Here is a 27,134-nt window from a genome sequence, read left to right on the forward strand (position 1 = left end):
ACGACTGCTAGCATTGCCCTCAATTTGTAAATCCAAACAGTGTCTCTGAGCTGCTTTACCTCGCACTAGGACGCCATCCCACCGCTGCCAACCAATTGTAACGGACCGTTTCAGCAGACAAGGGGTTAAAATCCGTTTAGGCGATATGACCCTTTCTGAGAGACAGGCACAGCTACTGCAGAACACCAAATGTCTGACCTGGATACAAAATAGCACTCCAAACTGGAACCTCACGAATAGCTGCTAGCAGATGAACAGGAAAAGCAGACATCAGCTTATACTCCTAGCAATCAATCTCCAACAGCATACAGTGAATCCCCCCAAGAACGAGACCACTGCTTGACCCACAACACGGAGCCTTGTCTCGTTCTTGGGGGGATTCACTGTATGCTGTTGGAGATTGATTGCTAGGAGTGTAAGCTGATGTCTGCTTTTCCTGTTCATCTGCTAGCAGCTATTCGTGAGGTTCCAGTTTGGAGTGCTATTTTGTATCCAGTTCAGACATTTGGTGTTCTGCAGTAGCTGTGCCTGTCTCTCAGAAAGGGGCATATCGCCTAAACGGATTTTAACCCCTTGTCTGCTGAAACGGTCCGTTACAGGATGTAATACCTTCATGACTCCATAGGGGGCACACACTTATTATTAGAAAAACAAGTCTTTCCTACTTTGTGCCTTTTTTTGTGTTTGTTTGTTTTTTATATTATCTACTTTATCTTTGCAACAATTGGGTTTGCTACACCACAGTAGCTGTAAGAATCCCTTCAATAACAAGTAATGACATGGCATAGAGAATAATGTGCACAATTTTTAAATTAAAATTAAAGTAAACGTGTAAGGCAATTCAGAAATGTCCAGCTATGAGATGGGTAAGTCAATCAAATTGATGCTCCGCAGTTTTCACAAATTTGGTTAAAGAAGAGTAATATAAACAAGCTTTGTAATCAAGCTAGTATTATGATTAATGCCAGGAAAACAGGGAGTACTATTAGACCTGCAGGACACTCAACATCGCCAGGTGTGGGAAACAAGTGTAGGTTGTAAATAATCAGGGCTGGTGCAAGGATTTTTGCCGCCCTAGGCAAAAAAAAAAAAAATTGCCGCTTTTCATTAAGCTGCAGTGGTTCTGGGGACTATAGTGTCCCTTTAATGTGCGGATAATTAGAGATTAGTGTCACTAATAATATACTACATTGCCTACTTACAACCAGATGAAGATGGTGATGGGCTCTGGCTGCAGTTTGGCTCCACTGGTCTGGTATAGAACCGGCTCTCTGGAGGCTGTTTGTAACTGTGGTCACAAAATTCAATGTTCTGGGAGATAAGGAAGCAGCTCCATTTTTTGAGGCCCCTTACACAGCTCAAGGTCTGGGCCCCAGGGCCTGACGGTGAGTATGCCCATAAGGCCCACCCATAAGTCCACCTATATGTTCCACCCATTAAATTCGCTCACAGGGAGTGTAGTGTGTAGGGGATGTGTTATGTGTTATTGTAGGCATACCAGTTTGTGTAGGTGATGCAGTGTGTTTGTGTGTAGTGGAAGCAGTGTGTGTTTGTGCATAAGGGGTTTATTGTGTGTTTCTGGTTGTGTGTAAGGGATCCATTGTGTGAATCTGTGTTTGTATGCATAAGGGATGCAAGTTGTGTGTCTGTAAGTGTGTGCATTGAGTGTGTGTAAGAAATGCATTGTGTTTCTGTGTGTATGTAAGAGAAGCAGTGTGTGTGTGTTTGCATGTGTGTGTGTAAGGGATGCATTGTGTGTGTGCGCGTAGTGTGAAAGAGCTCTTCCTTCTGTCCCTTAGAGCTCTCCCCTGCCCCTTAGTGGTCTCTCCTCCTCCCCCACCCTCCCCTAGGGGTCTCTTCTCACACCCACCCACCCTCCCTGTGTTCTCCTCACTTCCCCTTCTCCTCATCTCCCCTTCTCCTCCCCCCTCTCCTGTGTTCTTCTCACCTCCCCCTCCTGTGTTCTTCTCACCTCCCCCTCCTGTGTCTTCTCACCTCCCCCCGTGTTCTCCTCACCTCCCCTTCTCCTCACCCCCCTCTCCCTGTGTTCTTCTCACTCCACCCTCCCTGTGTTCTTCTCACCTCCCCCTCTCCTCACCCCCCCTCCCTGTGTTCTTCTTACTCCCTTCTTCTTCTTACGCCCCCTCCCCCTTCTTCTTACTCCCCGTTCCCCCTTTCTTCTTACTCTTCCCTTTCTTCTTACTCCCCCACCCCTCTTCTTCTTACTCCCCCCACCCCTCTTCTTACATCCCCTCCCCTTCTTACTCCCCCCTACTTGTCTTCTTCTTACTCCCCCACCTTCCCTCTTCTTCTTACGCCCTCTCCCCCTTCTTCTTACTACCCCTCCCCCTTTCTTCTTACTCCCACTCCCCCCTTTCTTCTTACTCCCCCCTTCTTCTTCTTACTTCCCCCTCCCCTCTTCTTCTTACTCCCCCACCCCTCTTCTTACTCCCCCCTCCACTTGTTTTCTTCTTACTCCCCCACCTTCCCTCTTCGTCTTTCCCCACTCCCCTCGTTCTTCTTCCCCCCTCAGTTCTTCTTATCCCCCCTCCCCTCATTCTTCTTATCCCCCCTAGTTCTTCTTACTCCCCCCTCCCCTCTTCTTCTTACTCCCCCCACCCCTCTTCTTCTTACTCCCCCTCCCCTTGTTTTCTTCTTACTCCCCCACCTTCCCTCTTCATCTCCCCCCCCTCCCCCAGTTCGTCTTCCTCCCCCTCAGTTCTTCTTATCCCCCCCCACAGTTCTCCTCCTAACCTCCCCTTCCCTGTAGCGTGGCCGAGCTCCTCTGTGGTCCGCGGTACAGGAGTTTCTGTTTCCTGTACCCGGCCGGACTGACAGGAAGTGCACACTATGTGTGCACTTCCTGTCAGTCAAGCTGGGACCGCGGACCGCAGAGGAGCTCGGCCACGCTACAGGGAAGGGAGGTGAGGCAGTGCGGCAGCCACCTGAGCAATCTCTATAGAGGGCTCAGGCGACTGCAGCATTTAAAGCATGTAAATAATGGTAGAGAAACAGGCGAGTAAAGGTTAAAACACCTAAGAGGCCTATAGTCACCTGAACAACTTCAGCTTAATTTTTTTATTTTTTTTTAAATCTCTTTTTTTATTGAGGCATAAAGTTATGTGGGTACAGAATGTAGAAAAGGAGACAATAAAGTATCAAACAATTCGGGGGTAATACAATGCAAGGCATCAGGGCTGCCATCAGAAATTTTAGGGCCCCTGACACAGCTCAAGATCTGGGCCCCCGGGGCCAGCCCCGAGTCCGCCCACAAGGATGAAGTGTGTGTGTGTGTGTATAGTGGATGCGGTATGTGTGTCATGGATGCAGTGTGTATAGTGGATGCAGTATGTGTGTCATGGATGCAGTGTATATAGTGGATGCAGATTGTACGTTTTGTGTAATGTATGTAATGTTTGTATGCATGCATTAGATGCAGAGTGTGTGTGTAGTGAATGCAGGTGTGTGTGTATATAGTGAATGCAGAGTGTGTGTTTTTGTAGTGGATGTAGTGTGTTTGTAGTGAATGTAGTGTGTTTGTAGTGAGTGAAACGTGTGTATAGTGAATGTAGTGTGTGTGTGTGTGTCGTGCAAAGTGTGTTTAGTGAATGTAGTGTGTGTGTAGTACAAAGTGTGCTTAGTGAATGTAGTGCAGTGTGTTTAGTGAATGTAGTGAGTGCAGAGAGTGTATAGTGAATGTAGTGCAGAGTGTGTTTAGTGAATGTAGTGTGTGTGTGTAGTGCAAAATGTGTATAGTGAATGTAGTGTGTGTGTGTGTAGAGCAAAATGTGAATAGTGAATGTAGTGTGTGTCTGTAGCGCAGTGTGTTTAGTGAATGTAGTGTGTGTGTGTAGTGCAGAGTGTGTTAGTGAATGTAGTGTATGTGTAGTGCAGAGTGTGTTGAGTGAATGTAGTGCAGAGTGTGTTAGTGAATGTAGTGTGTGTGTAGTGCAGAGTGTGTTTAGTGAATGTAGTGTGTGTGTAGTGCAGATTGTGTTTAGTGAATGTAGTGTGTGTGTGTGTAGTGAAGAGTGTGTGCTTGTAAGGATTCAGTGTGTGTGTAAAATAGGGGGGAAGGGGAGTATTATTTTATTTATTTATTTGTGTATATTTCAATTTTATTCCCCCCTCCCTGGTTCTTACCGTGCCAGAGAGGGGGAGATCGCATTTCCTGTTGATCCAGTGGCATGGTGGAGGGAGCCAGCCGCGGTACATTGAAGAGGGGGCCCAGCAGCACACACTGTCTTCCTTTCCAGCTCCTCTCTGACTAAATCTCACGAGACAGGCCTGCGTGCTGTGCGGAGCGTTGCCATAGTAACCTGTGGCAACGCTCTGGCAGCCGCAGGGTGCAGGAAAGTTAGACAGAGAGCAGCTGGAAAGGAGGACAGAGTGTGCTTCTCTATGACAAGCGTTCAGCGTCGACATGCAGAGCATGGAGATGTTGAATGTCAGTGCTGCACATTTTGCAACACTGACACAGGAAGCGCCTAGGTGTTCCTAGGCAGCAATGTAAACACTGCATTTTCTCTGAAAAGGCAGTCTTTGCATCAAAAACCCTGCAGTGGTAGACTATACTCACCAGAACAACTACATTAAGCTGTATAATATAAATTAAGCTGTAGTTGTTCTGGTAACTATAGTGTCCCTTTATGTTTGTGCGTGCAAAGGGGTAGGGACTGCAGAGGGTGCCGAAAGGAAGGGGCTGTAAAGGGTGTGAGTGGAAGGGGTTGCAGAGGGTACAGGGGGGAATAGAGGCTGCAGTGGGTGCAGAGGAGGGACAGGATGTAGTGGGTGCAAAGGGTAATAGGAGCTGCAGTGGGAGCAGTTGGGTAGCCCACTAGCCACTACCAAAAGCGAAACCCTACCATTGCGCACAGTGCAGGGGGCAGGAGCTGCAGTGGGAGCAGGGGGGTAGGGGATGCAGTGGGAGCAGGGGATAGGGGATGCAGTGGGAGCATGGGGTAGGGGATGCAGTGGGAGCAAGGGGTAGGGGATGCAGTGGGAGCAAGGGGTAGGGGATGCAGTGGGAGCAGGTGGGAAGGGGATGCAGTGGGAGCATGGGGTAGGGGTGATAGGGGATGCAGTGGGAGCAGGGGGGGTAGGGGATGCAGTGGGAGCAAGGGGGGGTAGGGGATGCAGTGGGAGCAAGGGGGGTAGGGGATGCAGTGGGAGCAGGGGGTAGGGGATGCAGTGGGAGCAAGGGGTAGGGGATGCAGTGGGAGCAGGGGGGTAGGGGATGCAGTGGGAGCAGGGGGGAAGGGGATGCAGTGGGAGCATGGGGTAGGGGTGATAGGGGATGCAGTGGGAGCAGGGGGGTAGGGGATGCTGTGACGAAGTGCCCTTCGCCACTTTGTCCTGGAGAGGCCTGCTTGCCTGCCTCCTCCCCTGCGACTATGGTCCTGGACTATATTGCACTGTAAACCCTGTATTCAGGCATATGGACTTGTATTAGACTGTCTTTTTCCCTTTATCTATGCTGTAGGTTTGGACTACTAATATAACCTAACAGCCAGGAGATTTAGGCGAATAGATTGCATAAGAATCACATTACTGGAGAATACAGCCGTTCGCATGATTTCATGCGAATTCTTTGTGCTCTGAATAGGTGGCCGCCATTTCGGGACTTTTCCACGTGTTCGCGGCCATCTTGCGTGCGAACAGCGGTGTTTGCCTGTGAACGCATGGAACTGAAATCGGAAGCACAAACAGGCGAATACCGCTAAGACCTCCAGACATCCAGAAATACGCACGGAAACTACCGAACGACCGGCCGTTCGGTAGTTATACTTAACTTAGTATGGGGATTCTAGCGACCACAAAGATGCGAATGGATGGCAAGAATTTCGTCTATTTTACCGTGCGAACGGAGACCGACCGCAAGGCCAAAACTCATGGAACTATTTTCGGCTAGTTGGTCTGTGCGGTCGGTCAAAACTTTGCAGCCCTGTATCTCCCGAACCATCCATCCGAATGGGCTGATTTTTGGACAGACTGTTCCCCTGAACAAGGGCTATTTGGGGATACCAGATTTAAAGCTGTACCCCCTGTTTTTGGGGTACATCCAGAACTTGGGTAAAATAATGTATGTTTTAATTAGGTTATGTGTTTATCTGAGGGGAGGAGACGTGGGGGTGTTACCATGCATGTGATTGGTCAATTTCATCCTCCCCCTGGGAGTGTCCTGTATGTACCTGATCCTAATAAAAAGCAGGCTGGGTGTTCCAGTCCAGAGACCTCTTCTGACCCTCAATACGTAGCCTTGTCTCGTTATTGGAGGGAATTGCTATATCACACTGGGGATTGCTATGCTCTGCATATTCCCCTGAGCTCTTAATCACTTAGCTCTTTTAAGAGCTTGTTCCTGTTATGCTCTCCTGGAGGAGAGGTCTTCCCCACACGGTCCTGGAGGACAGAAGCCGATCCAGGGTGGACGGAAGACGGCGCGGCTCCAGTTAAGCTACGGCGGTTGTGGAGCCTGCGGTGGTTGTGGTGTCGTCTGCAGTGCTTGGAGTCCTCTGAGAGCGCTAGGAGCATCCATCAACGGAGGGTACTCGGTCGGGGTACACGGAGCTCCGTTACAGTGGTGGCAGCGGTGGGATGGCGTCCTAGTGCGAGGAGAAGCAGCTCAGAGACACGGGTAACGTTTGGAGTTACAATTGAGGGCAACGCTAGCCATTGGGCAGCGCCCCTGGCTACAACAGGATGGCTTCCCTAGGGCGAGGAACAGCATCCTGGGAACACCCAGCAAAACTGGACTATTGGTATAGTCACGTACAGTTTGACGCTATGCTGAAGCGGCGGTTGGCTATCTACGGGCCCCTTCTAACCGAGGAAATGATACCAAGAATGAGGAGAGAACTGGCGGAGTATCTGCAGATGGAAGCAGAATATCGGGCAGTGAGGGCAAAGTATTCCGTCCCTGCGCCCCAACAACAGCGTGAGTTACAGGGGGCCGAAGGGGCCGTCCTTCCCCCCCAGCAGCCGTGTGTCCTACAGAGAGCAGAGACAGTTGGTCCCTCTCTACAGCAACAGGACCATGGTAAGGGAGTGGAGACAGGCGGTCTCCCTCTCCAGCGGCAGTGTGTACCCCAGGGGGCCGAAGGTGCCGTTCTTCCCCCCCAGCAGCAGTATGTCCTACAGAGAGCAGAGACAGTTGGTCCCTCTCTACAGCAACCGGACCATGGTAAGGGAGTGGAGACAGGCGGTCTCCCTCTCCAGCGGCAGCCTGTGTTTCCAGGAAAGGAGCACAGCACCCCCTCTCCCCAGCGGCAGCTTTCCCCAACAAGGGGAGACACCAATCCTCCAGACGGCGCAGATGGGACCGTGGTCTCTGTGCCTGACCTACAGGGATGCTGGACAGCCTTTCCAGATCCCCAACTACCCTCACCGGGACACCCAGAGGAGGGGGTAAGTACAAATTCCCCTCCCCAGCTAACTCCTAGCGTGGCACCAGGTGTAACGGCTACCCAGATAGAGAGAGGGTTTCTGCCGTTGAAGACGTCCTTTTTCCCTGCAAGCTGCTGTGGAGAAGTAGGCTGCTGTAATCCCATCCACGATATCCAGAGTGAGGAGCAGGTTCAGCTGTAAACAGGAGCAGAATAATATTCCCAAATAATCCCCTTCCAAGAACGAGACGAGGCTACGTTTTGAAGGGTCAAGATGAACTGAGGACTGGAACACCCAGCCTGCTTTTTATTAGAAATAGATACACACAGAACACTCCCAGGGGGAGGATGAAAACAACCAATAATACAGATGGTAACACCCCCACGTCTCCTCCCCTCAGATAACTACATAACCCAATTAAAATGTCCACATTTTTCCACCAGTTCTGGATGTACCCCAAAAACAGGGGGTACAGCTTTAAATCCGGTAGCGCTGGACAATATATCCAAAAATCACCCCATTCGGATGTACAGTTCGGGAGATACAACGTTCCAAAGTTTTGACCGACCGCACAGACCAACTAGCCGAAATTAGTTCCATGAGTTTTGGCCTTGCGGTCGGTCTCCGTTCGCACGGTAAAAAGGTATGATAATCTGACCATCCATGCGAATCGCGGGGTTCGCTGGAATCCCCATAGATGATTGCATATAACTACCGAACGAGGGGACGTTCGGTAGTTTCCGTACGAACTTATGGAGGTCTGGAGGATTCAGCGGTGTTCGCCTGTTTGCGTATCCGTTTTCAGTTCCATGCGGTTACAGGCAAACACCGCTGTTCGCACACAAGATGGCCGCGAACACGTGGAAAGTCCCGAAATGGCGGCCACCTCTGCATTACACGTGAAATTCGCACGGAACCAGACGAACAGAGGAATGAAACGGATGGATGTGTAAATTGTAATTCCCTTGTTTGTTTCACATCCACCAGAGGTTGGTAGGGATCTGTTACACTGCTCCCCTTTTGTGGAACACTCCGGCAGACCCGGATTGATCCTTTTCGGGTCAACTTGGGGCTGTCCGGTCCTTTGTTAGGGCAATAGTTCTGTTTGTCTGGACAGACCGTCCGCGTTCCCATTAAACTTGCCAGGGCGGTATTGGATGGAGAAATTGTATGGCTGTAGTGCGAGACTCCATCTCAGTAAGCGTCCATTATCTCCAGCTACTCTGTTCAGCCATACAAGGGGGTTATGATCAGTAATTAAGGTGAATTCTTGACCATACAGATATGGGGTTAATTTCTTTAGGGCCCAGACCAGGGCTAAGCACTCTTTTTCCACTGCCGCGTAACTCACTTCTCTAGGTAACAGTTTTCTGCTGAGATACGCGACAGGGTGTTCGCCCCCGTCTTCGCCGACCTGGCTTAGCACTGCCCCCAGTCCGTACATGGACGCATCTGTGTGGACGACAAATCTTTTGTTAGGGACGGGGGCAGATAAAACAGGTGCATTGATCAAGGCTTGTTTCAAGGTTTGGAATGCTGTTTCACAGGCGGGAGACCACAGGACTACTCTAGGTAAATTCTTCTTTGTTAAATCTGTCAAGGGTTTGGCGATGGCGCTGTAGTCAGGGACAAATCTCCTGTAGTACCCTGCCGTCCCTAAAAATGCTAACACTTGTGTCTTAGTGTGGGGTGTGGGCCAATTGGCTACGGCCTCTACTTTAGCGGGTTCTGGTCGTTGTTTCCCACACCCCACCCGGTGTCCCAAATACTGGACTTCAGCCATGCCAAAGTTACACTTCTCCGGCTTTAGAGTTAGGCCGGCGGCCCTAATCTGATCCAACACAGTCTCTATGTGTTGTAGGTGTTCCCCCCAAGTCTCGCTATAGATCGCAATGTCATCCAGGTATGCGCAAGCGAAGTCCTGGAAGCCATCAAGGAGGCGGTCCACTAAGCGCTGAAAAGTAGCTGGGGCGTTTTTCATCCCGAAAGGCATGACCTTAAACTGGTACAGGCCAAACGGGGTGACAAACGCCGACTTAGGGATAGCGTCCTTGGCCAGGGGAATCTGCCAGTACCCCTTGCACAAGTCAATGGTGGTCAGATAGCGTCCCCTGGCAATGCGATCCAATAGCTCGTCTACTCGGGGCATGGGGTATGCGTCTGTCACAGTTCGGTCGTTGAGGCGTCGGTAATCGACACAGAACCGGGTCGTCCCGTCCTTTTTGGGGACTAGGACGACGGGAGATGCCCAGGGACTGTCGGATGGCTCTATAACCCCTAGTTTTAACATCTCCTGAATCTCCTTCCTCATCTCTTCTTTTACAGCCTCGGGGATTCTATAGGGAGTTTGTCGGAGCGGGGCTTGCCCTGGGGTTTCTACGTAATGGGTCGCTACAGGTGTGTAACCTGGCTCCTGGGAAAAGGTTAATCTCTTTTCAACTAGTAGTTGCTGGAGTTGTTCTCGTTCTGTGGGAGTTAATCGCTCCCCTAGCTGTACTGTATTAAGCAGCGTTTTGGACTCGGGGTTGGCTAATAGATCAGGGATGGGGAGACTGTCAGGGTCCTCAGTGGCGGGGATGCATATGGCGGCTATGTCTTCGGGCCGTTCTTGGTATTCCTTTAATAGGTTTATATGAAAGGACTTCTGTATCTTTTCGTCCTTGCTACTGGCAATGATATAGGTGGTGTCACAGACCTGGGCTACTACTTTGTAGGGGCCTTGCCAGGAGGTCTGCAATTTATTTCCTCGAACGGGTTTAAGTACTAGAACTTTCTGTCCTACCTGGAATGTTCTCAGCCTAGCGTTCCGATCGTACCAATGTTTCTGCCGACCCTGGGCCGCATGGAGATGATCCCGGGCCATCCGGGCTAACTGTTCCATACGGTCCCGCATTTCTAGCACATATGGTACGATGGGGACACCTTCGTGTTCCGTCTCTCCCTCCCAGTGCTCTCGGATGAGGTCGAGAGGGCCTCGCACCCTCCGTCCATAGAGCAGTTCAAAGGGAGAGAACCCAGTGGACTCCTGCGGTACCTCCCGGTAAGCAAACAGGAGGTGTGGCAAAAATCGCTCCCAGTCTCTGTATTCCGCCGTAAAGGTCCGTAGCAATTGCTTTAGGGTACCATTAAAGCGTTCACAGAGACCGTTAGTCTGGGGGTGGTACGGTGAACTAAGTAGGGGCTTAATACCACAGACCTTCCACAACTGCTGGGTTAAGTCTGCGGTAAACTGGGTCCCTCTGTCCGACAAGATTTCCTGGGGAAATCCTACTCTGGTGAATATCCCGACTAGCGCACTGGCGACAGTGTCAGCCTGGATATTCGTCAGAGCGACGGCTTCTGGGTAGCGGGTGGCATAGTCCACCACGGTAAGAATGTATTTCTTACCAGAGGGACTGGGGTTAGGTAGGGGTCCTACTAGATCGACTGCCACCCTGCTAAATGGTTCCTCGATCACAGGCATAGGGGACAATCGAGCTTTCGGATGATCCCCTCTCTTCCCCACCCTCTGGCATACATCACACGTGCTACAGTAACGGCGCACGTCCTTCGAGATTCCTGGCCAAAAGAAGGTCTGAGTGATTCTGTAGGTTGTGCGGTTACCCCCTAGATGTCCTGCTAACGGAATGTCGTGGCCAATTCGGAGAAGCTCCAATCGGTACTTTCTAGGTACCACTAATTGGCGCTTCTGCGAAGGAGCACAGCCTCTCTTCCTGCCTTCGGTTAATCTGTATAATCGGTCCCCCTCCCATATAAAACGTTCCCGCTCATCCCCTCTATTGTCAGCTAGTTCTCGGTACTTTCGGAGGGTGGGGTCCTGTCTAGTTTCCCTCCCAAACTCCTCTGGGGTGTCCCAAGCTAGCGGTCTATCTGTAGTGTCATTGCTAGGTGTCTGTCTGTGGCTTACCTGGGTCTCCCGACCTGTTGGCGGATCGTCCTCGATACGGGTCTGTGAGCGGGTGGTCACGGGGCAAGCCGCAGCAGTAGTGGGTAAAAAGGCCGAGGCTAGAGGGCCAATATCATTGCCCAACACGACCTCAGCGGGTAGGTTGTCCATAATGCCCACCGTGGTCTTTCCTGACCCGACTCCCCAATCCAAGTGTACCCGGGCGGTGGGTAAGCGAAAAACAGCCCCCCCTGCGACCCGAACAGCAACAGTACGGTTAGACACAAGCTCTGGTTTCACCAGATGTTTTTGTATTAAAGTGATGGTAGCGCCAGTGTCCCTTAGGCCTTGTGCTATCTGTCCATTTACACGCACCTCCTGACGGTGGTGCTGGCGATTATCTGGGGAAGCCGCTTGTATGGGGTTGGCCTCATATAATATTCCCAGGCATTCCTCAGGGCTCCCTTCAATTTCCAGGCAATGAGCAGCAGCGGGGCGTGAAGATGGGCTTTCGGTGTTAGATGTGCGCCTCCAATTATTATTGGCTGATCCCAACGGGCAAACACGGGCAATATGTCCCAGGTTGCCACAGCGATGACACGTCACTCTGTAGGATTCCCGGGGCTGGTTGTTAGACCCTTGAGGACGTGGAGGTCCTGGGGGTACCGGGGCCCGGAATTCTGTGCGTGCAGCGTAGGTTGGGGTGCGGGCCTCTGTTCTAGGTGCTGGTCGCGTAGTACCTTGGCTCACTTTTCTCGTTTCCACATATTCGTCTGCTAGTCGTGCTGCCTCATTTAAGTTGGCTGGGCGGCGATCTCTCACCCAATCCTGTGTATCTGCCGCCAAATCTTGGAAGAAATGTTCCATCAAGAACAATTGTAGCACTTCTTCTCCGGTGTTAGCATTGCACCCTTGCATCCAATGTGATGCCACCCTTTGTAGCTTGTTTGCCCATTCCATGTGGGAGTCCGCTGCCTTCTTTTTGGACTCCCGGAAGCGACGGCGATACGCCTCTGGGGTGACTGCGTATCGGGTGAGTAGTGCGGCTTTCACCCGCTGATATTGTGTGATATCTTCGGCCGTGAGTGCCCGAAAAGCCTCATTTGCTTTTCCTGAAAGTTTTCCAGCCAGAATAGTAACCCATTGGTCTGGGGGTATCTGGTGCAGTGAGCACTGCCGCTCAAAATCTGCCAAATACCCATCAATCTCTTCCTCATTTTCTGCAAACGCTTTAAATGCAGTAAATGGTATTTTCCTCCCTGCAGCAACGGGAGGAGGAGTAGGAACTATATGTGTACTAGCTTGTTGCGCCAATACATGTTCCGTGTCTTGCCTCCTCTTAGTCTCGATCTCCTCTTTTGCGTTCTTGAACAGTCTGTCTAATAGCTCCGTGGTCTTTTCCGGATATAATGCTAATCTTCGCTGTACAATAGCAGTGAGTACATCGTTCTCGCTGACCGGTGCAATAGGTTCAGTTACCTCCATGGATCTATCCATTTCGTCCAGCTCCAGTAGGTCAGCTATCAGCTCTCTCCTTGGTCTGTTACTAGCCCTCCTACCACGATTTTCCAATAGATCTTTCAGTGTGGGTCTTTTCAGCTTGGCATACTGAGACTCCATTCAGCACTTGCTCCTTGGGCAAAAGAACCATCCCACCGCTGCCAACCAATGTAACGGCTACCCAGATAGAGAGAGGGTTTCTGCCGTTGAAGACGTCCTTTTTCCCTGCAAGCTGCTGTGGAGAAGTAGGCTGCTGTAATCCCATCCACGATATCCAGAGTGAGGAGCAGGTTCAGCTGTAAACAGGAGCAGAATAATATTCCCAAATAATCCCCTTCCAAGAACGAGACGAGGCTACGTTTTGAAGGGTCAAGATGAACTGAGGACTGGAACACCCAGCCTGCTTTTTATTAGAAATAGATACACACAGAACACTCCCAGGGGGAGGATGAAAACAACCAATAATACAGATGGTAACACCCCCACGTCTCCTCCCCTCAGATAACTACATAACCCAATTAAAATGTCCACATTTTTCCACCAGTTCTGGATGTACCCCAAAAACAGGGGGTACAGCTTTAAATCCGGTAGCGCTGGATAGCTCTCCTTCAGGGGGACAATATATCCAAAAATCACCCCATTCGGATGTACAGTTCGGGAGATACAACGTTCCAAAGTTTTGACCGACCGCACAGACCAACTAGCCGAAATTAGTTCCATGAGTTTTGGCCTTGCGGTCGGTCTCCGTTCGCACGGTAAAAAGGTATGATAATCTGACCATCCATGCGAATCGCGGGGTTCGCTGGAATCCCCATAGATGATTGCATATAACTACCGAACGAGGGGACGTTCGGTAGTTTCCGTACGAACTTATGGAGGTCTGGAGGATTCAGCGGTGTTCGCCTGTTTGCGTATCCGTTTTCAGTTCCATGCGGTTACAGGCAAACACCGCTGTTCGCACACAAGATGGCCGCGAACACGTGGAAAGTCCCGAAATGGCGGCCACCTCTGCATTACACGTGAAATTCGCACGGAACCAGACGAACAGAGGAATGAAACGGATGGATGTGTAAATTGTAATTCCCTTGTTTGTTTCACATCCACCAGAGGTTGGTAGGGATCTGTTACACCAGGGTTAACGGAGGCGATGCTAACCCCTCCTGACGTCCAGGTTCCCTTAACTACTGAGCCGGATTATGGTCTCAGTACCCCAGCGGAAGAGCTGGCAGCTGGACAGAGCGCAGTCGGCCTCTGCCCTACCTTTGTCCCTGGTCCAGAGCCTGATGACCGGCAGGCTACCCCAGTAGAAGAGCTGGCAGCTGGGCAGAGTGCAGTCGGCCTCTGCCCTACCTTTTTCCCTGGTCCAGAGCCTGATGTCCTGCAGGCTACCCCAGCAGAAGAGCTGGCAGCTGGGCAGAGTGCAGTCGGCCTCTGCCCTACCTTTGTCCCTGGTCCAGAGCCTGATGTCCTGCAGGCTACCCCAGCAGAAGAGCTGGCATCTGGGCAGAGTGCAGTTGGCCTCTGCCCTTCAAGTACCCTCGGCATGTGGCCTCATTACCACAGCCAAATACCCAGGTGCAGTGACTGTGTGTTGTGGGTGGGCTGTTCCTGTACTTTGATGTTGTGGGGGGGCCACTCGGACATCTGTTTATTGTGGGTTGGTGGATCGACTAACGGAGGCACTGACCGACAGAAGGTCAGGTGCCTGGTTAGTCTTCCCCCCAAAGGGGAGATGTGTGACGAAGTGCCCTTCGCCACTTTGTCCTGGAGAGGCCTGCTTGCCTGCCTCCTCCCCTGCGACTATGGTCCTGGACTATATTGCACTGTAAACCCTGTATTCAGGCATATGGACTTGTATTAGACTGTCTTTTTCCCTTTATCTATGCTGTAGGTTTGGACTACTAATATAACCTAACAGCCAGGAGATTTAGGCGAATAGATTGCATAAGAATCACATTACTGGAGAATACAGCCGTTCGCATGATTTCATGCGAATTCTTTGTGCTCTGAATAGGTGGCCGCCATTTCGGGACTTTTCCACGTGTTCGCGGCCATCTTGCGTGCGAACAGCGGTGTTTGCCTGTGAACGCATGGAACTGAAATCGGAAGCACAAACAGGCGAATACCGCTAAGACCTCCAGACATCCAGAAATACGCACGGAAACTACCGAACGACCGGCCGTTCGGTAGTTATACTTAACTTAGTATGGGGATTCTAGCGACCACAAAGATGCGAATGGATGGCAAGAATTTCGTCTATTTTACCGTGCGAACGGAGACCGACCGCAAGGCCAAAACTCATGGAACTATTTTCGGCTAGTTGGTCTGTGCGGTCGGTCAAAACTTTGCAGCCCTGTATCTCCCGAACCATCCATCCGAATGGGCTGATTTTTGGACAGACTGTTCCCCTGAACAAGGGCTATTTGGGGATACCAGATTTAAAGCTGTACCACCTGTTTTTGGGGTACATCCAGAACTTGGGTAAAATAATGTATGTTTTAATTAGGTTATGTGTTTATCTGAGGGGAGGAGACGTGGGGGTGTTACCATGCATGTGATTGGTCAATTTCATCCTCCCCCTGGGAGTGTCCTGTATGTACCTGATCCTAATAAAAAGCAGGCTGGGTGTTCCAGTCCAGAGACCTCTTCTGACCCTCAATACGTAGCCTTGTCTCGTTATTGGAGGGAATTGCTATATCACACTGGGGATTGCTATGCTCTGCATATTCCCCTGAGCTCTTAATCACTTAGCTCTTTTAAGAGCTTGTTCCTGTTATGCTCTCCTGGAGGAGAGGTCTTCCCCACACGGTCCTGGAGGACAGAAGCCGATCCAGGGTGGACGGAAGACGGCGCGGCTCCAGTTAAGCTACGGCGGTTGTGGAGCCTGCGGTGGTTGTGGTGTCGTCTGCAGTGCTTGGAGTCCTCTGAGAGCGCTAGGAGCATCCATCAACGGAGGGTACTCGGTCGGGGTACACGGAGCTCCGTTACAGATGCAGTGGGAGCAAGGGGGGTAGGGGATGCAGTGGGAGCAAGGGGGGGTAGGGGATGCAGTGGGAGCAGGGGGGTAGGGAATGCTGTGGGAGCAGGGGGGTAGGGGATGCAGTGGGAGCAGGGGGGTAGGGGATGCAGTGGGAGCAGGGGGTAGGGGATGCAGTGAGAGCAGGGGGTAGGAGATGCAGGGGGTAGGGGGCATAGGGGATTCAGTGGGAGCAGGGGGTAGGGGATGCAGTGGGAGCAAGGGGGTAGGGGATGCAGTGGGAGCAAGGGGGGTAGGGGATGCAGTGGGAGCAAGGGGGGTAGGGGATGCAGTGGGAGCAGGGGGGTAGGGGATGCAGTGGGAGCAGGAGGGGTAGGGGATGCAGTGGGAGCAGGGGGGTAGGGGATGCAGTGGGAGCAAGAGGGGGTAGAGGATGCAGTGGGAGCAAGGGGGGTAGGGGATGCAGTGGGAGCAAGAGGGGGTAGAGGATGCAGTGGGAGCAAGGGGGGTAGGGGATGCAGTGGGAGGAAGGGGGGTAGGAGATGCAGGGGGTAGGGGGGATAGGGGATGGAGTGGGAGCAGAGGGTAGGGGATGCAGTGGGATCAGGGGGGTAGGGGATACAGTGGGAGCAAGGGGTGGTAGGGGATGCAGTGGGAGCAGGGGGGTAGGGGATGCAGTGGGAGCAGGGGGGTAGGGGATGCAGTGGGAGCAAGGGGGTAGGAGATGCAGTGGGAGCAGGGGGTAGGGGGATAGGGGATGCAGTGGGAGCAGGGGGGATAGGGGATGCAGTGGGAGCAGGGGGGGTAGGGGATGCAGTGGGAGCAAGGGGGGGTAGGGGATGCAGTGGGAGCAAGGGGGGGTAGGGGATGCAGTGGGAGCAAGGGGGTAGGGGATGCAGTGGGAGCAAGGGGGTAGGGGATGCAGTGGGAGCAGGGGATGCAGTGGGAGCAAGGGGGGGTAGGGGCTCCCAAAACCCTCCCAAACCTTACCTCTCTGGTGGTCCTCTTCTGAAGGAACCTCACAATGCTGACATGCTGTCTGTAACACTGCTCAGGGCAGCTCCGCACAGCTCACTCTGCACTGTGACTGGTGATGTCACTTCCTGCAGAACCAGCCGCAGGGAGCTGCCCTGAGCAGTTACAGGCAGCTCAGTGAGGCTGTGTTTGGAGACAGGCACACTGAGGGGCAGCCTAGTGGGGTCTTTGGAAGGCCCCTATAGCTGTCCCTCAGTGTGCCCTGCACGGAGGAGATGATTAGTAGCAGCAGGGGCCCGCGGACGGCTGTGCGGGCCCCTTGCTGAGTGCAGGCTGGCTGGGGAGTTTGTTTAACTCCCCAGCTCAGCCATTACTTACTGAAGCAGTATGTGGGGCTCGGGGCCCCCCAGGACCGCCGGGCCCATGACAACTGTTATGGTTGTCATGCTCTGATGGCGGCCCTGCAAGGCATATTATCTCTAAATGGTGCTAGCCTCATTTTATGTGTAAAATAATAAGGTTACGTCAGATGGTTATACAGTTGCAGGATATTGAAATACATGCTAAGATCAGGCTAAGGTATCTAAGAGTTGTGTAAAGTTGAAATATACAGGCTGCACAGTGACACGGTACAACGTCTCCTATGCAGGGCTGTCTCATTGAATACCATGTGAGCAAAACTAGACGGTTATTAAACAGGGCAGCTTAGTGATAGGAATTTCAGCGGCTTTGCAGGCTAGCCCAGATAGGGTGGCTGGGAGAGTAAGGCTAAACTGTGGCCAACATGGCGTGTGCGAGGATTTAATGTGCTCGTCATTAACACGTTATGTGTCGAGGGTCAGTTGCTGCGAGCAAAATAAGACAGTAAAGTAACATAACATACCAGGACATACCCCGATTATATCTGTGGCGCGAAGCCTATCTAACCCCATAGCAGCGTTAAAAATTATGTGGCACCAGAGGGTAGCTATATAAAGCCAATTAGTATGGCGGGAATATCCAGGTCATGCCCAGTGCCATGAACGTATAATATAACATGCATAATGATCATAAGTAGGCACGGTCCCACTGAAAATGCTAGCAATAGGGTTTTCAATGCCAAACAGATGCACAAGTGTTGCACAACAATTATATTTATGAGTCCGGCTAGATGTCATACTGGGACATGGGAGCGTCGCTGGGTCAGGGAATCCCGACAGAGACGGTGTCGTAGACCTTGTGGATCAGTCCTGTTGGGGTGCACAGCTCCTGGCATGGTCGCTGGTCGCGGCCCGTTTCCTCAGCCGATCCCTTCCCGTGGTTTTGTGGTGTTTGTAGCTGGAAGGATCCGCAGGGTGCAGGTGCGTTGCGTGGATGTGAGCACCTCCGCCTGGTCCCAGGCCTCATGTGGGGTCTGCATCTCGGTGCCACAAACTCGGGTGTACCTGTAGGCCGAGTTTTTCCCTGGAGGGGCGCCACGGAGAGCCCTGGTGGTTCTGCGCCGCCAGCGGCGGAGGGCCTCCGGCGTTGTGGTCGATGCCGTGGAGGTAATCTCCCGTTGACCCTCAGGCCGGGTGTTAGGCCGGTGGTCGTTGCCGGGATAGGAGGGTGAGCATTGCCCGGAGTAGGCCCGCTCTTCCTCTGCTTCACCGTTTCCCCTGTCGGACCTTCAGGTAATAGGAAGGGTCTCGCGAAGAGTTGCTCCCACCTGTCCCAGAATCGCTGAAATGCCAGGTCTAGGCTCGTGGGTTGCGGGTTTGTGAGCGCTGGTCTCGTGGGTTGGGTTGCCATGTTGCCGGGTCTGGAGTGTTCAGAACCCAGGCTTGAGTGGGCAGCTGCAGGTCGATAGATTGCGCGTGTCACCTTGGTCTGGACCGGGATAACCCCCGCCGGTCCATAGGGGGGGGAACGGGAGCCCAGACGGGAGCCCAGACTTAGCTTTGCTGTGGTTGTGGACGGCGGGAGAGCGGCCGTCTCCCCCACCGCCGCCATGCTTGTAGTCCGCAACATTAGGGGGCTCTGACCCGCTGTCAAGATCCATGTGTGTGGTGTCTATTTGTAGGTCTCGGGTTCCCCAGTCAAGTGGGATCCAACAGGAGTCTGATCGTGGCCTCCGTTTGTCGGAAATCAGCTTTAGATCGGATCAGCTACGGGAGCAGCAGCGACATGCGTCTGCTCCCTTCTGCAGTCAGGCCCCGCCCCAACAACTCCAGCTTAATGAGGTTGTTCAGGTGAGAACTATAGCTCCCTGCAGCCTTTCTCATGTAAACACTGTATTTTCTGAGAAAATACAGTGTTTACATTGAAAGCTAGGAACACCTCCAGTTGCAGTCACTCAGAGTGAACCAAAGGGACTTCAGAGTTGATGGAGGCATAATATGCCTCCATCCACTCAAATCTGCTGTCAGCAAAGCACAGGGCAGCACTGTGCACAGCATCCCGTGATTCAGTATCTCCCCCTCTGCATGCAGACACTGAACTTTCCTCATAGAGATTCATTGATTCAATTCATCTCTATAAGGAGATGCTGATTGGCCAGGGCTGTGTTTCAATCATGCTGGCTCTGCCCCTGATCTGCCTCTTTGTCAGTCTCAGCCAATCCTATGGTGAAGCATTGTGATTGGATCAGGATACCACTTCTGATGATGTCAGCAGACTGCTTTTTTTTTTTTTAGGCAAACAGCATGCAGATCTACAGCTTCAGACTTGAATACAGTAAGATTTTTACTATATTTATGGAGGCATGAGGGACCTAGGGGGGCTAGATGGTGGTTTTAACACTATAGGGTCAGGAATACATGTTTGTGTTCCTGACCCTATAGTGGTCCTTTAAATTGACGGATGTCACAAAATAAGAAGTCTTGCTAACGTTAGTCAGGAAGAGAGAAAAGACAGCAGAAATATATGTTAACATAAACAGTGTGTAGTGGCTGTAGGGGTGAGTTGGAGCCAGAGTTATATTGAGCATGAACCTTAGCCAGGGGTTTGGTGCCAGCCGGCAGGAGTTCCATGCCCGAGGTCAGCCAATGACACTTAGTGGTTTGACAGAGTGTAGGTACGGCCAAACAGTCCCTTGACACAAAGCTCCGTGTGAGGGCTGTGGTAGCATCACAATGAAGCTTGGAGGTAGGCTCAATTTCGGGCTCCAAGGCCTCTCCATCACGCCTGACTCTCTGTACAAATTAAGAAAAGTCCCATATTTGAGTCGTTGCGTTGGTGAGTTGTGTTTGGCTTCAGCCACTCTGCAGTAATCCAGGCGATTCCGACGCCATTTGGCTCAGCACAGACACGAACTTGAAATCCGTCGCAGAGAGTGCGGAGGGTATCTTTGAGATGGCTGCGTTCAGGTCTCAAGGATGGTACGCTGTTGCTGGTACTCACTGGCTCTTCGTTGCAACCGGCTCCAGAAGTTGGTGAGCATTACGTCCAGTTTTGCTTCGAGTGTGAGTGGTGCAGAGCTGGGTTGGTGGAGACATGTGGTCTCCACCATCTTGGATAACTGGAAGTGCGTAGCTCCTGCTTCTGTAGGTACACCCGTCAGTGCACTGTGTCCCAGTGGCCTCCAAGGTGGGGACAGGGTTCACCCCACCGGTCCAAGGGGGGGCGGGACAGAGCTGAAGGATGGCTTCAGCCAGTTGCGCTCGCCAGGTCTGGAAATCGGCTACTTCTCCCATACACCGGGCACACTAGGCTGTAGATTAGAGTCAAGGTGAGTACTTGTCAGACCGACCAAAAAACAGACAAAGTATGATACAGGCAAGTATAATCCGGGTTTGTAGTTGATTTTGTATGATTTTTGCATCGCTTATGTGCAATTTACCCGTAGTTCTATTGTTAGAGAGCCAGAGCTAGAAGAAAGCATGTCCGGCCATCTTGATGGTCAGGCCCTGCCCACCCATTTTTGTGTTTTAACCCCCTTTTTGCCTTTTACACCTTTGTGTTCTGATCCTCCTTTAGGGGGGTCTTTTGTCTCTCTTACCCCTCTCTTATGTCTTAAGCCAAGAGGAGTATTGACAATGTTGGGGAACCACCCGCCAGAACAAAGTCCTTGTCCACTCCAAGACATTGTGAAGCCACATGAGCAGGGAAGGGGTCACCTCAACTCAATACAACTCAAGGAGGAGAGATGATAAAAGCACACCCTGAAGAAGTACTAGCTTGACTCTAAACTAGCAAAGAAACATTCATGAACCGTCCAATTATACTTGTGTTGGGGAGCATTATGTGTTGGGCCATTACAGGGAAGCAGTGGGTCAGTTAGCTGTGTCATAGTTACCAGGAATGGTATGTAGTGCTTACATGTGTGTGCCTGCCATATCCACCATACAGTGATATAGGTGTGGTGAAGGGGACATTACAATATGTGGGGATGCTGTACTGGACCTCCTGCGTACAGGAAGGCACATGGTGTGTGTATACGTTATTGTACTTTCTTGTCTCTCTTATCTGTATTTACAAGTTACTTTTTCCCTTTACTTTTTTCACCCTATCCTCCCTTAAGTGGGAGGGCAGTCCTCAGTCGAAGGATCCAAGTTTGAGAGTCCCACACCATGCACCATCCCACCCAACTGCCCCGTACCCCCTTCCAGAGAAAGCACATGTAGCAGGGGCGTTAACCTGGAGCAATATTATTTATTTATTTATTTATAAAATATTTTACCAGGAAAGATACATTGAGATTTCTCTCGTTTTCAAGTATGTCCTGGGTCCACAAATCATTGCATTGTTACAGTTAGTGTACAATAAAATACAAAATATACAATATATACAACATTTAACATAGAACAGGTAGGAAATATATAATCAACCATGACAGGTACATTCTGTTTTGAGGTATGTAGAGAAGGATCTCTTAAAGGACTTTAAGCTTAGGGAAGATTTTAATTTGTGCGGGAGGTCGTTCCACAAATGCGGTGCTCTGTAGGAGAAGGAGGATCGGGCGGCTTTCTTTTTATATTGAGGTAGACTAAGTAAAGTGTTGGTACTGGATCGGAGGTTATAGGAAGTGGGAACAGCCGGGGAAAGCATTGCGTTCAGGTAGGGTGGGAGTTTTCCAGAAAAGCTCTTAAACACAAGGCTGGAAAGATGAAGGGTGCGTCTGGATTCCAGCGACAGCCAGTTTAGTTCTTTTAGCATGTCACAATGGTGGGTCCTGTAATTACATTGTAGCACAAATCGGCAGAACGAGTTATACAATGTGTTGAGTTTATTAATGTGGGATTGCGATGCAGTTGCATATACTACATCCCCATAATCTATGATTGGCATCAGCATTTGCTGTACAATCTTTTCCTTTTCTGTAGGGCTTAGGCAGGATTTGTATCTGTACAGGGCACCTAGTTTTGGGTAAAGTTTAGATGCAAGCTTTTCTATGTGCAGGCCAAAAGATAGATTGGGGTCTAACATCATACCCAAGTATTTATATCCTTTCATATTTCATACACTTACAAGCAAAGAAAATTTGACAAACAAAAAAGCAAAAACATGTTTAATCTTATAAAAATTGCCTCGTTCCACACTGAAACAAATTCTTCAGGCTTCGGTGGAATTCCGTTGCCTTTATTACAGTCACCTACAAAAGAGCTGTCAACATATTGACCCTTGCGTGTCTTTGTCAAACCAAATCACTCTTTGGTGACTGTAATAAAGGGATTTTAAATACTCGAAGGCAAAGCATTATTAGGTGAGGAATCTGACGGGGAGTTTCCGTCTTGCAGCTGTTGGTAGAAGTCTCTCCGCACATTGAATAGTCCTGATCGGAACACAACGGACAGAAAGTGATCTATCTTTTAAACAGTCTCCTATATCAATAAGAACAATAATAGTTACTCGTCACCGTGGTAATGTTTACTAACATTGCATATTGCCACCATGGCGATATTCAACAGAAAAAAGAGGCTATAATGCATGTAGCCTAACAACTTTCAGATTCTTTTTTATATTGTGTGAGTTATTCTCAAAGTCAGTAGCTGCTTAGCACGTATCAGTTAATATCCATTCTCAAGGCTTCGGAAACACAAGTTAATATTACTAAATAAGTATTACATTATTACTAAATAAGAGATTATTTCCTAGTACCAGGAAACATTTATTTCAACTATATATTCTAACAATATACAAAACATAGATTGATTGTTAAGGAAATACTTATATTAATGAATCGATTCAATTAGAACATTGTTTAACATGGTAACTGATATAGAGAATTTATTTTACTGTTCTTAAACTATAAAATGAGTCATTTCATGCTTCCACATACTGTCAAATATACACAGAAACATCTTGAAAGCATGACACTGCTGGATGGATTACCTTTTTCCCCCCCGAAAATATTTTTAATGAAAGAGCCCATATGGACCAAGCTGTATAAAAATTCAATATTGTGCAAATTTACAAACATGTAAACAAAGATAAACCAATAGACCACATAATAAAATGTACTACAAAACTATGACAAAGTGAGCATATTTTGATCTCAAATTATTTTAAATTAGCGAGATACGAATTCCACAGAATTATGTCTCCAATTTACTACTAAGCATATATTGTCCATAAGCAATACAGGGGGTTCAGCAGTGATAAGTATCTTGAGGAAGGGAGGTGGTGGACAGCAACTCGGCCTTGCCAGGCATGTCTATTATCTGAACACCTGAGGATACTTGATAGGGAGGTTGTGGTCACTCGTTCACAGTGTAATGTTCCTCAGATTTAATATACTACACTATACTGCTTCCTCTCTTCTCCTATCCTTTTTGTCTTACATATTATGTATTATCTGGAGTGTTAATAAGGAGAACCCTGACCATCTTTACATCCTAAGCGGGAATTGTACTGTACATATCAGAGCTAGATCATAGCTCTATAAAGTGCAAATCTTTCCCCTTGTTTGCTCCTTGGTCTGTTGGAAACAAATACTAGTATTGAATGTCTATCTCTTTTGATGAAAATTAGAGGAGCAGCAACCACCTTCGTATCAAATAAATTGTCTATGGCTAAGTACAAATACCCCATGCAAAACTTTGACTTGTCACATAAACATCGTGTTAAGAAAGAACATTACAAAGTTCAAAATCAACATTTAGATTTTAAAGTATTCAGGTTAAAAATCAATCTCAATTCCTTCTCGTCTAAACTTTTAATAATGTCCCCTTGCCAGTCCCTAAATATTTTCTGCATTGCAAAAAATTCTAGCCCTCATTGCTTTCCTTCATGTATATTTGTTAGAATGTTAGGATACAATGTTGTGATTAAAAACATACATGGATAAAGGCTAATACAGATGTCGATAAACTAAGAACTTTGAGGGTAATTTTTTAGCTTGTGTGAGTTATTGGGGAAAGTCAGTAGCGATTTAAGTACTAGTCAGTTAATTTGCATTGTCAAGCCTTTTGGAACACAGGGGAGTTATAAATGACTAAATGGGTGATTATTTCCCAGTACAAGGAAACATTGTCAAAGAGTAATTGTATCGCCTTAATTTTATTTATTGTCAAGGTTACCCAAATATTCCGCAATTACCAAACAGACCTATAATTTGTCCTATTTTCCAGACCCCCCAGATTCTCCGTTTAATATATCATGTTCTTCCGATGAACATTCTACAGTAATGATGTGCACTTGGGAAAAAGGTCGTAAGACCCTAATAGGCACCAATTATATTGTCCACGTCAAAAAGTAAGTTAATTTAATGACATTCTTTGTACAAGACAATTTAGATTATTTCTTTAAACCATCAATGTGTGTAGCCTGATCACTGTTACTTATGTCAAGTACATAACATAATTGTGACTAAATATTTACACAGCATGTGTCTTTTATTCATATTTATTTTTCTAAATAACCTATTGGGATCTAGATAACTGTATTATTGCCAACCTAAATGGCAATCATTTTATAGACTGAGATTACTTTGCTGAAAATTTAACCTTTAACTCTTAAAGGGACACTAGCAATAAACACAACATTTGACAGATTTTGGCTTCATTAATATGCTGTATTTATTTGCATGCTCAAATCTTTATCGTTTTTGTTTTGCAGAATTCTGCATCATAAGCCGGCCTCCTTAGCCACACCCCCTCGTGCCAGAAATACTTCCTTGTCAAACGTACATACACAGTCTCCGCTTTAACAGCACTGAGTGGACTTTTTCTGGAGTGAGGGGGCATGGCTAAAGAGGCAGGCTTGCGCTGCAGGATTCTGAAAAACATTTATACATTTTATGCAAAAACTATAAAGATTTAAAGATATGCAAAAAAAACACAGCATTTTAATGAGGCCAAAATCTGTCAAATGCGTTAAAATTGTATTCGTATATTATAAGTAATATTGCAGCCTGGTCTGTATCTGCAGAAGTATCATATCTGTAATGTTTTTTTTGTCTTTAATTTTACCATTGTTGATGGCTGGTTTGAGGAAGTTTGCCTCCTACTAATAGTTGCTTTGAGCTTCAATTAATTTGGCATAGATCTGGGTTATTTCTTGATATGGCGATCTGGGTATATGTTGAGTATGATATTAACTAGTATGACCTTTAGCTAAGCAACTATCTTTTCTTCTTCACGTATTACAGTATTTTGGATGTTTATTGAGAGTGACGCTTGAGTGCCTGTACCCCTTAATCACAACTACCCCAATACCCTAGTAGTTTCATTAGTAATGATGCCATTGTAAACTCTGTTAACCCGCCTCTTCAATCCTCTTGCCTTAAGAATGTACCTGAGTTTGGAAAGTCATGATTTATACTGACCACAAGCAAACAGATCTTATTCCAATTAAGCAATTAATTTTTTTTATCAGGTCCAAGTCATTACTTTCTTATCTAATTGATCATTATTAACACACCTTACCTTTGATGTAACCGTCTATGTCGTTGCTTGACACTATGTACATGATGATTCATTTTAGTTGTATTTTTTTTTTTAAAGCAAGCCTCCGCATGAACTCATGTATTGTAGGTGAATGAATGTGTAATTTATGCCAGGAAGCAGGATAAATGTTGATTTTACAATTTTGCAGTTAAAAATTGTGATACAGAGTTGTGATAAAAAGTGTTGCTTGTTGTGTTACTTTTGTGCATAATCCAGTGTGAAGAAAGCGACACCTTTTGTTTTGTTAACTTTGATTTTCCTCGTTTGGTGGATAAAACTACCGAACACCGACCACCTCCCTGGCTCATTAACTACAAAGAAAACCGCATATTAAGTGCTTTGTCTGTGTGGCTACCGTTTGTATGGCCGAACGCCACGTGCTGGAGAAAATGGCATCCATCTTGTCGCACAAAAAGAGGCAGCGGAACTTGGTCATCGAGTGTCTGGAACTAAAATCTGACACTCGACTTCCCGAACGCAGGTCAACTTCGCCAACACCTGCCTCTTTTCACCGACCAGCCAGGAGAGTGCTATTCGGAAGGGTTTTTCCCACGAATCAGGGGAACAAACGCTACCCATGAGCCAGGGGAACAGTTTGTGGATTTGTTCGGTTTAAAACCCCCATAAAATGGACCGACTGCTACTTGTGAAACTGTGGAATTGTTTTGGGCATAAGACTTTATGTGCGGTCGGTCAAATTTTGCCTTCCATGAAAATCCTGAATCCCTGAACCGATCTGGGTGATTTTTCCTGTTTTGTGTGGGAGTGTCCTGGACCTGAGAGCCAATGTAACTACAGTCAGTGGCGTACTAAGGGGAGGCGGAGGGGGCGGTCCGCCCCAGTGCCACTGGGTGGGGGGTGCCAAGACCCTGGTGTGGGGGCTGTATGAGCTGTGGCTGCACAGTAACCCCCATTGGTAGTTAGGGTGCCGTGCGGCCAGAACAGCTCACACACTAAGAGCAGCTGAACTGGCCGCACGGAAGGAAAGTGGGGGCAGAGCTATGCAGAATCACGGGCGGAGCCAAATCGGCAGCGGGGGCGGGGCTTAATATGGCCCTTACCCGCTGCTGTTATTGCTGCACATGGAGGTGCAGCAAGAAGACATCCCTGCCTCTCCACCCAACAGGTTTCAGGAGGACTCCGGTGAATCCACTCCTCCTCCAGCTCCTGTCTGTAAGTAATAGTGCGTGTGACTGTCTGTAAAACTGTCTTCATGTAACTGTGTCTGCATGCCTGTAACTGTGTGTGTGTGTGATTGCATGCCTGTAACTGTGTATGTGTGTGTGTGTCTGCATGCCTGTAACTGTGTGTGTGTGTGTGTGTGTGTGTGACTGCATGCCTGTAACTGTGTGTGTGTGTGTGTCTGTCTGCCTGTAACTGTGTATGTGTGTGTGTGAGTGACTGCATGCCTGTAACTGTGTGTGTGTGTGTCTGTCTGCCTGTAACTGTGTGTGTCTGTGTGTGTGACTGCATGCCTGTAACTGTGTGTGTGTGTGTGTGTGTGTGTGACTGCATGCCTTTAACTGTGTGTGTGTGACTGTCTGCCTGTGACTGTTTGATGTTG

The 27,134-nt window shown here is 49.0% G+C and overlaps 1 protein-coding gene across 1 annotated transcript in view; it reads left to right on the forward strand.

Moving 5' to 3' along the window:
• Positions 1-27,134, forward strand: part of LOC134568573 (interleukin-12 receptor subunit beta-2-like) — a 69,334-nt gene that overhangs the window by 12,412 nt on the left and 29,788 nt on the right. Inside the window, exon 3 of the mRNA XM_063427217.1 lies at positions 24,254-24,377. Coding sequence (XP_063283287.1) covers positions 24,254-24,377 — 124 coding nt within the window. The remainder of the gene's footprint in view (positions 1-24,253; positions 24,378-27,134) is intronic.

This window comes from Pelobates fuscus, chromosome 7 (assembly GCF_036172605.1).
Source record: "Pelobates fuscus isolate aPelFus1 chromosome 7, aPelFus1.pri, whole genome shotgun sequence".
Classification (NCBI taxonomy): Eukaryota; Metazoa; Chordata; class Amphibia; order Anura; family Pelobatidae; genus Pelobates; species Pelobates fuscus.